The sequence below is a fragment of the Osmerus mordax genome, chromosome 4 (genome assembly GCF_038355195.1).
Source record: "Osmerus mordax isolate fOsmMor3 chromosome 4, fOsmMor3.pri, whole genome shotgun sequence".
Taxonomy (NCBI): Eukaryota; Metazoa; Chordata; class Actinopteri; order Osmeriformes; family Osmeridae; genus Osmerus; species Osmerus mordax.
The window spans coordinates 11,871,393-11,882,939 of record NC_090053.1 but is presented as its reverse complement, the minus strand read 5'-3'; the positions used below and the strand labels follow the sequence as shown (position 1 = coordinate 11,882,939).

Below are 11,547 nucleotides of genomic sequence, written 5' to 3'. Positions count from 1 at the left end.
TTATATCTTTTTTTAATGGAGTACACGCTTCATAACCTGACTAGCTTGTTACACAATCATCTGGGAAGTAATGTTTGAAAACATTTAGGAAAAGGACAGGCACTTAGAAAAAAGAATACTTGGCAGGTGATTGGATGAACCATCTGTCCATCACAGGCTAACTTGGACCACACTCACAGCTGTCAATAGTTGCTCATAGGATGCTGATTGGTTTAGGCACAAACAAATAACAGGAAAGATGGAGTCTTACATGGTTGTTGTCTTGCAAATCCAGCTGTTTCGCAAGGTCTCCATTCTTCATGCAACAAACGTATGTTTTGACAGTGTGGTCTTGGTATTAATAGTTCATTTTAAGCATGTACTCAATGGTACACCAGGTGGCAGTCAAAGCTAATAGTGAAATAATTTTTATTTGAAAAATGCTTCCGGATTGGCTGAGAAAAGTAGAACAAGAGAAAAACAACTCCAACAAGACACTATCTTTTATTCAATAAATAATTTACAATATAAACAGATGGTGGGTTGCACCACTTTTTTCCTACATACAAACACAGTTTGATCTCTCAGGCGTCTCCCATTCTGAACATGTTTTTTTTTTTCCTCCGTAGTTTTAACATTACAACTTTTACAACCTCTATTATTCACAATCAAGTTCAAACCTAGTAAGAGCTGAGTAAAAAGAAAACATAAAGTGCTTCAAAATCAAACACATGAACACCACAAAATACTTTCTTCTATTCCCTTTTTAGTTATCAGCGTGAATGCAATCCAAGATGTTTGGTTTCATCTCAAGCAAGTGGAGTGTTGTAAACCTAACCGGGAGGTTATCAACACTACACAGAGATTGTACTGACAAACGTTAGGTCTGAGGTATGATCCCTGCGACTTGTAACATATTGTGGTGTTCATGTCTTTACAAATTCCTTTTTTTTTTGTTGAGAAAGTTCACATTCACCAAACCCTTTCTCAAATACAAAACTGTAGTCATAAATTCTACACAACGAATAAACACAATATTCCAACTGAAGAACAGCTCACAAACATATACAATCTCACATTACACATGTAGAACCATACGTAAAACTCACAATGCAAATTACATCTACCAACATAGATTCAATGTTACAATCAGTTTTGTTTCTTTGATCATTTTGTTGATATTTTCCCAGACTAATGACAATCTGCACCTGTCCATGTTCCCATAGCAGTAGTTAGACCTGCCAAATACTTCAGTGTTGGGAATTATTACCCTTTAGCTTTGTCTCAGAAATACTGTGTAATTTACAGAATGAGTATCATATTGTGAAAGAAACAAGAACTCAGGGTGTGTTTTCTGCAGAAATTGAACAGTGCAAAATGAATCCATCCAAAGTGACTATTGATGTCTGGGGAGAAAATGTAGTCTTCCAAGTAATTAATGAAATGACTTTTAGTAGTAAGATCGATGTTATGGTGGATCAATACCACAGAGTCGTCTGAGCAATGACAAAGTTCCAAAGCAAGGACTGCCTCCTATTGTGATTTGAAGATGCCTTTCCACTATGTTAGTACCTTGAAAAGTTCTAACACCAGGCAAACAGTAAATGACTAGAGAAAGAGAGAGAAAGAAAAAGAGATGGAAGAAAAAATCAGCTTATGGGAAACAGTTGGCACAAGGGCTAGCTGTTTGGCAAAGATTTACGCCATAAATTCACAGGTCTACAGACAGATGCAAGTCATACGTTCCCTACAGCATAGCCATGTCAACACCCTTTTTCACAAACAGGCCCAACTCTGGTTCTTGACTGAGTGCCCAGTGTGACCATACCTCACTCAGCTAAAGGAAAGGCAGGCATCTTCCTCCGCCTATGCTGGTAAGTGTTAACGGTCAAGATTGAAGAAAAACATTAACTTCAAAGGATTTGCCACTCTGTCAGCCATTGTATAAGAGTGTTGGTTGGTTGATCAATGAACAAAGAGATGAGTTTCTACTCTGTAAACATTACTGAGTTTGTGCATCTCTGTCCCCCTATCCAAGATTGGTCAGGGCTATATTCTTAATGGTGCTAGAATTTACATTCTTAATTACATCCTTAAGCAGGAAGACATGTATCACTATAAACACGGTGTTTGAACAGCAATATTTGGAGTGTAATGACGATCTTTGCGACATCATCTTTTTTTCTTTTTACTATCGCTTGTTCACTTACAAGTAACTACTTGGCCAACAGAAGCAGTTTTAACTGACCCAAGACCACCATGTCGGGTCTATATGGGAACCTTGGGTGCAATATTAAGACAGTAGGATTTATGTCTCCTAAAGAAAGTTTCTTGCACTTTTGAGGCGCACACCACACACGCACGCACACACACACAAACACACTGTATGTAATGACATAGATACATGCAAATACATACACACGCACAGACAAAATGTTACAAAAGACCTGACAATATGACCTATTAATCTCCACAGTAGACAACAAGACTCTCTGCTCTGACATCCGTTTGGCTGAGTGCTGTGCCCCCCCCCCCCCCCCCCCCCCCCCCCCCCCCACCCTGTATCAAACAGGGAGCGGCTTCTGGACAGAGGTTAACAAAAGCCCCTGTCATGTCCTGTAGCCCCCTCTCATTAGCCACAGAGAGCTCCTCTGGCTTGGCACCAATGAGAGGGAGGAGATCAGCAAACTCTTCTTTCTGCAGAAGATCATCTCATCCCGCTTCCCATAGGCATGCAGCCCCCGGTGGGAATGTGGGATTTAATCCCAGCTGAATGTCTAGAGGTCTGGGGAGTTGGGTTCTCTCACCACTGCTTTTCATCAAAGAACTAGTCCTTAAACCAACTGAATACCATGCTATCGTACTGTAGCTGGGAGCGAGGAGGGATCGCTTCTGCCGCTACCACTAGAACCTGCACTGGAATTCAACGCACAACAACAAAAACAATGAGACAATGGCTGAGATGGCTTCGAATGCACATGAGAGGTGTGGTCGGCCCTGCTGGTAGGACTACTCTGGCCAGCAGTCACTCAGGACAGCTGGAGCGGTAGAGTGAGCTGACGAACAACACGGTGAAAGCATGGTTTCACATCCACTCACTGACAGGTAAAACATGAAGATGGAGTTAATGGAGGTCTATGGATCAACGCAGCAACACTGAATCCACAACAAGACAGCCAGGATGTTGAGTAGGGTGAATGGAAGGGAACAATATGGCTTCCTTGGTGCAGAGTTGCCCAGAAATGTATCCCTCTCATAAAGGTGGTATTTGTCCTTGTTAGAGTGGAGCATTTTCACGTCCTCGAAGGCGTAGTAGGCCGCCATGGTGAAATTAATGTCACCAGAGGAAAGCAGGTCAAACACACAGGACTGGAAATACAGATCCTCCACCGGGAGGCGCTCTTTACACTTGGTCATGGCTGACTGGTAGGTGAAGCCATGGGGGGGGGGGGCAGTCCTAACCCTGCCTGGACCATGGGTCTCAGCGGCACGGGCTCGGAAACTCCTGAAGTCGATTCGTTGGTTGGCAGGGCAGCCGTGGAGGCAGAGGTACAGGTCCTGGTTGTCCCGATCTTCCACGGAGTTCACAACTTCCTCCGGCATCCGCACGGCGAAGGTCAGGTAGCGGCCCACCTGCCGGACCACGATGGTGGTACCGATGTAGCGTGCCTGGATCTCAACGTGCTGCCCCGGAACTTTCTCCACCACGCGCAGGGTGTTGGCACCGTGGCGCTCACCGCCATTCTTGGAGCCGTCGGCGAATGCCGCAGGCAGCTCGTCCGTCTCTGCGTGATACATCTTCTGATCCACACATTCCTGGAAGTTCTTGAAGATGATAGTCAACTGAATGTAAGGAGAAAACCAAAGTTATATTTTTTACTGACAGAACGGAAAGGATGGGTATACGTCTTCATGTCTTCTTTTGGGGAATACATATAGCAAACATCCATAGAATCAGACTTTGACATCTGAAATTTGATTAATTGTATTTTAGGTCATTGTGTGAATTCTAAATGACATGTATGGTATATATTCCAAAGCACAAATCATCGCGTTTATGCAGACATGAGTTGGTAGTTGTGCTCCACAAATAGCTCAGGGGTGTCTTTGTGCTTCTGCATTAAGAACATCACTAGACCCATCTAGCCCACCACCTCACTTAAGTGTCACATTTCAGCTACAGCTCAACATGGGGGAGGCCAAAGTAAACGCCCTCAGAAAAACATGAGTCTAGGCCATGTTAAATCAGGCCTCAGTTTGCAGACACAAAGACGAGCCATTCATAGTGCTGAGGAACCTGCCTCTGAACCCCAGAACTGTGCTTCGGGGAGTGGCAGCGAGCCAGGAGGGAAGAGCGTGCTCTGCGGCTAATTAAGTAAGGCTGGACACTACTCGGCTTGCATGGTTTCATTAGGACGCCAGTGAGCCGTTGTCACAGAAGTGACCCCAGGACAGCCAGGGGGCTCTGATCTGGCAGCACTGGGGATGGAGGGGAAGGGATGGGGGAAGGGGTAAATAGAGCACCATAAATGCCCTGTTATTACCTAGTCAAGACCTCCACTACCCCAATCCCTCACCACACGGTTGTCTGCATTTGTTTGTTCACTTGCTTTCTTTTATCTTTAGAGTTCAACTTTTATTAATCATAATTAAAAGTTTTTTCTTTTCTTTTTTTACACTTAATTCTTGATTCTAGCAATAATTTTGAACTGAACTAATATATTGGTTAATGAGACACATTTGGTTTCAGACACAACCCATCTTCTGAGTGAAAGTAGTGTTGCTCCAGACGGTTCCCTCTGCAGTAGGGGTCTGCACAACACATAACTAATGCCTCTTGTTTGTACAGGTGGCATGGGGCTGCCTTGTTTTCCCTTTATCCAGACTGAAGAACTTAAAAACCTGTCTCCTTTGCTTCCGAGTACAGAGTGCAGCTATGTAAAAATATCATTACTTCAAGTGCACAAAAAAGTCTTGAATGCTAAATAGAGCATCATTAGGAGATCTTGATTATAGAAAATTGGTCTGTGCTCTACATGATTACGAACAAAGTCCTCTTATGTCTCGCCGTACAGCCTCCAGTCAGGATACTCTGCAAGGGACTGCCAAAACTGGACCCACTGTGGTTAGCATATAAGTGAATTTGCAGACTACAAATGCTGCTAGCTCTTTGTTTTCACCTTATGTTCTACAGACAGACATTTCAGGGGCAGCCCTCCAGGCTGCCCAATGTACCGTGAAACAAAACAATGATAATTTATGAGGTACGAGGGCCAACTAATGTGGAGAAAATACTGCAGTTTCCTGCATGGTTTGAGCACTTAGTTAAAACAACAGTTTTTAAAACTCACATACACACAATGATAGGGATTAGACTGCTACAGACAAAGCCGGCCTCACATTAGTCTTAGTTGTCTAAAGTAAAAGCAAAAGGAGAAAGCACTTGATGTTTTCCTGCTTTTACAAAAGTGGCATATCATTAGTAAAGCTTATCAAGATCTCGGCAATTGTTCGGCACATTGCCTGTTCTTCGGCTGTGGATACAGTCCAACACTAACCAGAGTCCATGCTATTAAGAGTCCCACGACTGTGTCTACAGCTCTAACTATTTCAAAAAGTAACAGAAAGCCTTCCATTTAAAAATGATGTATGCCTAAGCCCAACTCCAAAAAATTTGCATCGTAAAATAGCTCAAATTCTCATATTTATATAATATTATTGTACAACAACAATTACAATATAACTGCATGAATAACTATATACTAAGTATATACTATAGGTACTTGCTTTGTATTCATGTTAACAGACAGTTGTGTCAACAGAACAGTACAGAAGATTGCTCTCACCTTGCTGGTGGCAGTAGCAGAGGAGCCAGGCACGACAGGGGTATTGGTCACCTGGACAGACAGGTACTTGTTATGGATGAGAGGCCAAGCCCCCTCTACCTTGCAGGTCTGGAAGTCGTCACTGAAGGTGCGAAGATGTGGGTCTCCAAAGAAGCCACAGTGGGTATAGTTGGGTGGAGCTGCATGTTTGGGAAGGCTACGCTCGTAGTGGCATACCTCCGGCCCATCCGAACGCTCCTGGCTGTCTGGCTCGGGCTGAGGTGGGGGTGGCGGATGCGGGGTGCGGGTCCGAGGTTGTGAGGTAGGCCCCTCCTTGGAGCAGTTGTGCTGGCTCATGAGGTCTTCAATGCCATGCTGGGCTGAGTGGTAGGCCAGGTCACCCCTGCAGGTACGTGCTGTCCGCCGTACACAGCTGTTGTAAGCTCGCAGCGCCGTACAGAACTCCTCCTCTGGGCCAGAGCTTGATGTGGATGCCCAGAACTCAGAGTTACACCTGAGGATCTTGCACTGCAGACTCACTATGGGGGAGGACAGGACAGCTTTAGAATAAACTCTGGAGAAACCCTGCGTAGTCCATTAAATAGAGATGGTGATATGTATCCCTTGTCTACATTTGAAAACTGCAGACGACGTATGCAACTAAAGTTCCTTGCTTTCAGAGTCCTTCAGAAAATCAAAAGCTGTTCTTGACAAATCCTGTTTTGAAAACAACTGAGCATGCATTTCTATTGAACAACTCTGTTCAATATTAAAATAAAGAAGTTTCCCCAAAGAAGGTTTTTCCAAGTGCCTGCAGTGTCAGCTCCATTATGTGCACAGGCTCTGTATAAAAAATATATTTCAGTTTTGACCAAACTAGAGATTCAAATGACAAACTTCACAAAATGATCACTGTTCACACACTTGTGCATGTATAGGTATCTGGTGCATAAGAACCCTTGAATGAAGACGTACATTTTTACGGAGCAGATTGTTGTTGTCAACATGCATAAGGGAAACCATTCTATACACATATAAACAGCATACAACTACATAAAAGGTTTGTCTTGGCTAAAGAACCATAAAGAATACTAAGAGACACCAATGACTGGAAGCTGGGGAGTGGGGGTGGTGACTTTGCATCAGTGAACCAGGAGGGGGTTTTGTCTGTGAATGAAGACAATGTAATTTGCCATTGCAAGGATACCAGCGGAGTCATAAATTAGCCCTGTGTGAAGGGATTAGGTTGAGTTTCATCAGCATTGGAGTTGGGGTGGGGGGAGGCTAGAGGCCCTGAATGCTCCCTTAAAAGGAACAAGATCTCCAGAAAGAAGCTGGCTCCAGGACCAGAGGGTGAAACAGAAAGGAGGTCTCACCATTCCACAGGTCAAACTGGATATATAAGATTTCCACCTGTCCATTTTAGAGGACGGTAATCAAAGAGTAACATAATTTCCAAAAAGCATTCTCCCTGACTTAAATTACATGACTCTTAGTGGTTTGGAGGATAGGAAATAATGAATGCAACTCTGCACTATGACAAGATTCATAACAGTTGTTTTGTGTGTAAAAAAGGTTCTTTCACATGAATGCTTCTTAACTTACACATGATTTTCTATATGATTTCTAACAAACTGAAATGAATTTATTCACTTTGACTATGCACATGTGTAACTACACAACCATCTACACCTTATCTAATCATCCAATATTTTATTAGTGGCCTAGGATTTCACTGATTGACACATACAGTATACTTTAGAACACACACACAAAAAAAGTTGAAGTGTTCCATTCTTCACTGAACAGAAAAAAACACTGATCTAATGTCTCAACACCTTGAAGTCACACATGAAGTTGAATAATGGCTTGCTGATGGCTTCACCACACGCAAAACTCCTCCAACCCCCACACGTCAATCCTCCCGCCTCACAGCAACAAAAGGCATTTACCATCTATCTGATAAATGGCAATAAACTAATCTTAATCTTAAATAAACGTCAACAACCAACACGGCATTATCACTCTTTGTTTGACAGTAGGCCTAAGTGACTTGAAAGAGAGGACGATAAGAGTTGCCAAAAGTGCAAATTGAGTTGAGTGAAGCGACCCTTGAGATGTTGAGGCATTTTCAAGTCTTTATGAGGGAGATTAGTTGACAATTTAAATTAACCAACTCCGCTAATTAGAAAATGACACTGAACGGGATACATGTGCTCCGTCCACAATATTATGTCTGTCTACTTAGATCTCAAACAAAAGGTGAAAGTAGAAAAAGCTTTGAGGAATTAATCTGCAATCCTATAGTGTCCCCCTCCCCCAAACAAAACACTACCACGGGGTTTTAGTAGCTGAACGTACTACGCTACGACGCTATAGAATAGGATATTATGAACTAAGATTCAGTTTACTCAAATCTAGAGATAACACAAAAAACATAGACATTCATATTTGACATGGATTCGTCTTGAATCCTCCCTGAAATAAGTCAAGTTGCCCCGTGTTACTTAAATGTTAACGTTAATAACATTCCAGGCATGTGAACCACGCTTAAAGTAGAAACCACACACCCTTCCTATTTGTCAAAGCATTTTTTGTGGCAACAAACTTTTCTTTTTTGTTGCTGCGAAAACAGGACACGATGTGTCAGGCAACTATTAGGCTACTACGTATTAGCCCAGTAGCCCAGGAAGCACCGCTTCATGAGGGTTAAATACTAACGATGCTTACTTGAATAGGTCAATAAAACAAAGTGTGGTTACAACACTTTATACTTGAAGAACTTACCCGAAGGAAAGAGGGAAAGAAACAAAACAAGGATCCTGCCGACTTGAAGCGCCGAGAATCCTGCTCCTTTCCCCATAACCATCCATCCAGATCGGGGTCGCACTTCTCTCCTATCCCTGTCCAAACCAAATCAAGTTGAAGAAAAAAACTTTAGGTGGAGTCTCATAACTGTAAGAGAAATTGTCGATATCATTCTTTGAGTACAGACGAATGCACAACGATCCAATGTTAAAATCACTCTCTCCAGTTAGTCTGCAAGCTATTCAATGCATTCTTACTTGTAAAATACACAGTAAAAGCTGCCAATCGATCTTCCATTTAGGGAGTGTCAACAGGGTGCAGCGTACGACTGACTGGACCAATGAGAAGGCGTTATAGCAGCCCTCAGCCCCTTCTCAGTTTCAAGTTACGCTTCAGTGTGCGGACTTGTTCGTCATATGCGTTGAAGTCACGTTGACCCACAGTCATACTAAGAACCTGTTTTGAATTGTTGCATGTATTAAGTTAACCTATACATAGTCGACTGAGGAGAGGTATTACGTCTAATATTGCTAAAGATGTAAGAAATTAAGTGCGTGTAGACCTAACCTTTAGGGCTAATCCTCTCATCCATGCTTTCTCGTGTTTAGGTAATATTTATATAATCATGATGAGTCATTTCACACAATGCAAACTGTGTTCTTTAATGTTGCATTGTAGGATTGAAAAGCCTGTGGTCTTAATAGCGTAACTACATAGGCTAATAACAGTAGGCTAATAGCCACAAATTATATTAAAGTAGCCAACAAATAGTTGGTCATTAGGTGCAGAAATGGTTTATCCTAATGTATTTGTCAATTACGTTACACAAGGAGGTTATTCCTAATACATTTTACAAAAGTAAATACAAACACAGTTAAGGAAGACATTGTTGTGGCATTTTAAAACTGGGTCTAAATGTCCAAACTGGTGTGGATAGCCTACCCACTATGAAGCTATAGCCTACTGGTGTAGGCTATAGCTTCATATAAGACCACATATCCTTTTTATGACATTAGCGTACACACAAAACACAATGTAGAGTTACAGCATTTAGTTACAGGGAAATTATTAGTATGGTGTTCTGAATTGGAACTACAATTGAAGATAGAGAAAATTACATGGTTGGGCTTACTGTCAATTTTCAACAGCTACCTGTAACATCAGATGGTTAAGAAACATTACAATGCTGCTAAATAGATTGTCTTGGGGAGTTGAGGGTCATTACTAAAGTAAATCACATTGAGGTGGTGTATTTGAGTGCATTGAAATCCATCTGTTTGTTGTCAAATCTGACCAAGCTCATCTATCACTTTGTTTCATGTCAGGCAGTTCAGGTATCTAACGGCACAAAGTGTTCAGTATGTAATTTGAATTGTTGGTGCTATTCAGGAAAAAAATCCAATTGATCTAATTTGTCTGGAACTATTTAAAGACAAGACTGCATCAATAATCTACATCATAATCTACTACTACACACTATCCATATGAATGCTGTGGCCGACAAAACTCATAATTCAGTTCAGACATTCTGGGTCTTGCCTACAAGGGGGGCAAGTCTCATACAGTGAAGTAAATCCTACTGTATGCCCTCGTCAACTGAAATCCACAGGCCTTTATACCCGGTTCTGTTCAATCGGCTATAACAGTGGTTGCGCTGAAATATGAAAATGTATTTGCAATATCACACATGCGAGTATATTGCACATTTTCCAATAGATGGCGCTTATTATTCTGAATATAAAACCCCACATCATGACAAACGCACATGGGGTCAGTTGATTGTAAATGTGGAGGACACGACACGGTGACCTGCCAAATTGCCGCTGTAATCTAATAACAATATAGCAACTGACAGTCGGCCGACAGTTCAGCCAATATCCAGATGCATTTAGGCTACACCATTTCGTTTGTCCATGTTAAAGCTGCTTAACCATCGTCTTGGGAATAGATATCTAGTCCTGTAATACAGATGTACGTAGCCTTTCGCTGAGAAATACGTAGCCAGAGTGAAAATAGCCAAGTCTATTTAATGCGTGTTTTAAGTACAATAAGGGAGGCCTAATGGAAATATTATTCCAATACAAATTATTTAGTTTTCACGTAAAGCTTGTTTAGCCTATATAAGGGTTGTTTCTGTTAAATAAAGTAGGATAATATAATGTGACTAATATGAAAGATAATTTCAGCTAGATAATTAGCTTGACACATTTTTTGCTGTTGATTGTTTTAAGTATGAAATGAAAGACATTTATTAAGAAGGCCAACAATCATGTAGGCTACATTGAAGATGAGCGAGTGACAGACTGACAGTAGACTTGTCCGCGCCGAAAATTTGAAAGCTTTAAGAAACGCTGTTATATTAGATTATTGGCAACACAAATCTGTACTTTTGGAAGCGTATATATAATGCATGCCATGTGCAATGTACAAAACGCACATCACTAACCTTCGCGAATGCATGGAGCTCTCCCAACTCGGCTAGACTTAGGCTGCGGGAGGACGGGCAAAGGCGAATGAAGACCCCAGAAATCTCACCAATGTAGTCTACGCGTAAGTAGTCAGATTACTCCAACAGCACATGCACAGACCGTTGTCAAAATCGGTGGAAAATGCACCCTTGCACGCATGGTGTCCTCCGTGATGGATCCAGGTAAACGATAGTGGCTTGAAAGTATATCACTTGATAATACTCAATCGAGATGGGCTAGTCTGGTCTCGTCGACTCATTTCAACTGTTCATCTGCCAATCGGTCATTTAGTCCACGACAACGAGAAACAGTTACACATTTTACAAATCCTTTGACTCCAACTCTTATCATCCATGTGTTTGTATTCCAGCACTTGGTTTGGAGAAAGAGCTATCGACGGTGAAAGAAAGAGCCCTCTGGGCACCGCTACTTTTCATCCGCATGTACTGCTGATATAGCTGGCTCGT

The 11,547-nt window shown here is 42.0% G+C and overlaps 1 protein-coding gene across 3 annotated transcripts; it reads right to left on the bottom strand.

The window, feature by feature from the left end:
* Positions 1-2,557: 2,557 nt before the first annotated feature.
* On the bottom strand, positions 2,558-11,193 carry rgma (repulsive guidance molecule BMP co-receptor a). Of its 3 annotated transcripts, XM_067234771.1 has the most exons (5): positions 11,059-11,166; positions 8,592-8,707; positions 6,042-6,343; positions 5,826-5,876; positions 2,558-3,822 (listed from the first exon to the last, which is right to left on the bottom strand). In XM_067234771.1, exons 1-5 carry the CDS (start codon positions 11,070-11,072, stop codon positions 3,115-3,117), a joined length of 1,191 nt encoding a protein of 396 aa, XP_067090872.1. In that variant the 5' UTR covers positions 11,073-11,166; the 3' UTR covers positions 2,558-3,114. The 3 variants fall into 3 exon arrangements, with proteins under 3 accessions (XP_067090872.1, XP_067090871.1, XP_067090870.1); XM_067234770.1 differs by having other exon boundaries at positions 5,826-6,343; positions 11,148-11,193; XM_067234769.1 differs by having other exon boundaries at positions 5,826-6,343.
* Positions 11,194-11,547: the final 354 nt, after the last annotated feature.

Excerpts from the sequence above, each read along its gene's own strand:
- rgma (XM_067234769.1), bottom strand. Across the intron at positions 6,344-8,591 it reads TCTTTCCCTCTTTCCTTCGG|TGAGTCTGCAGTGCAAGATC; the intron begins GTAAGTTCTTCA and ends CCTCCCCCATAG. Across the intron at positions 3,823-5,825 it reads CTGCTACTGCCACCAGCAAG|TTGACTATCATCTTCAAGAA; the intron begins GTGAGAGCAATC and ends CCTTACATTCAG.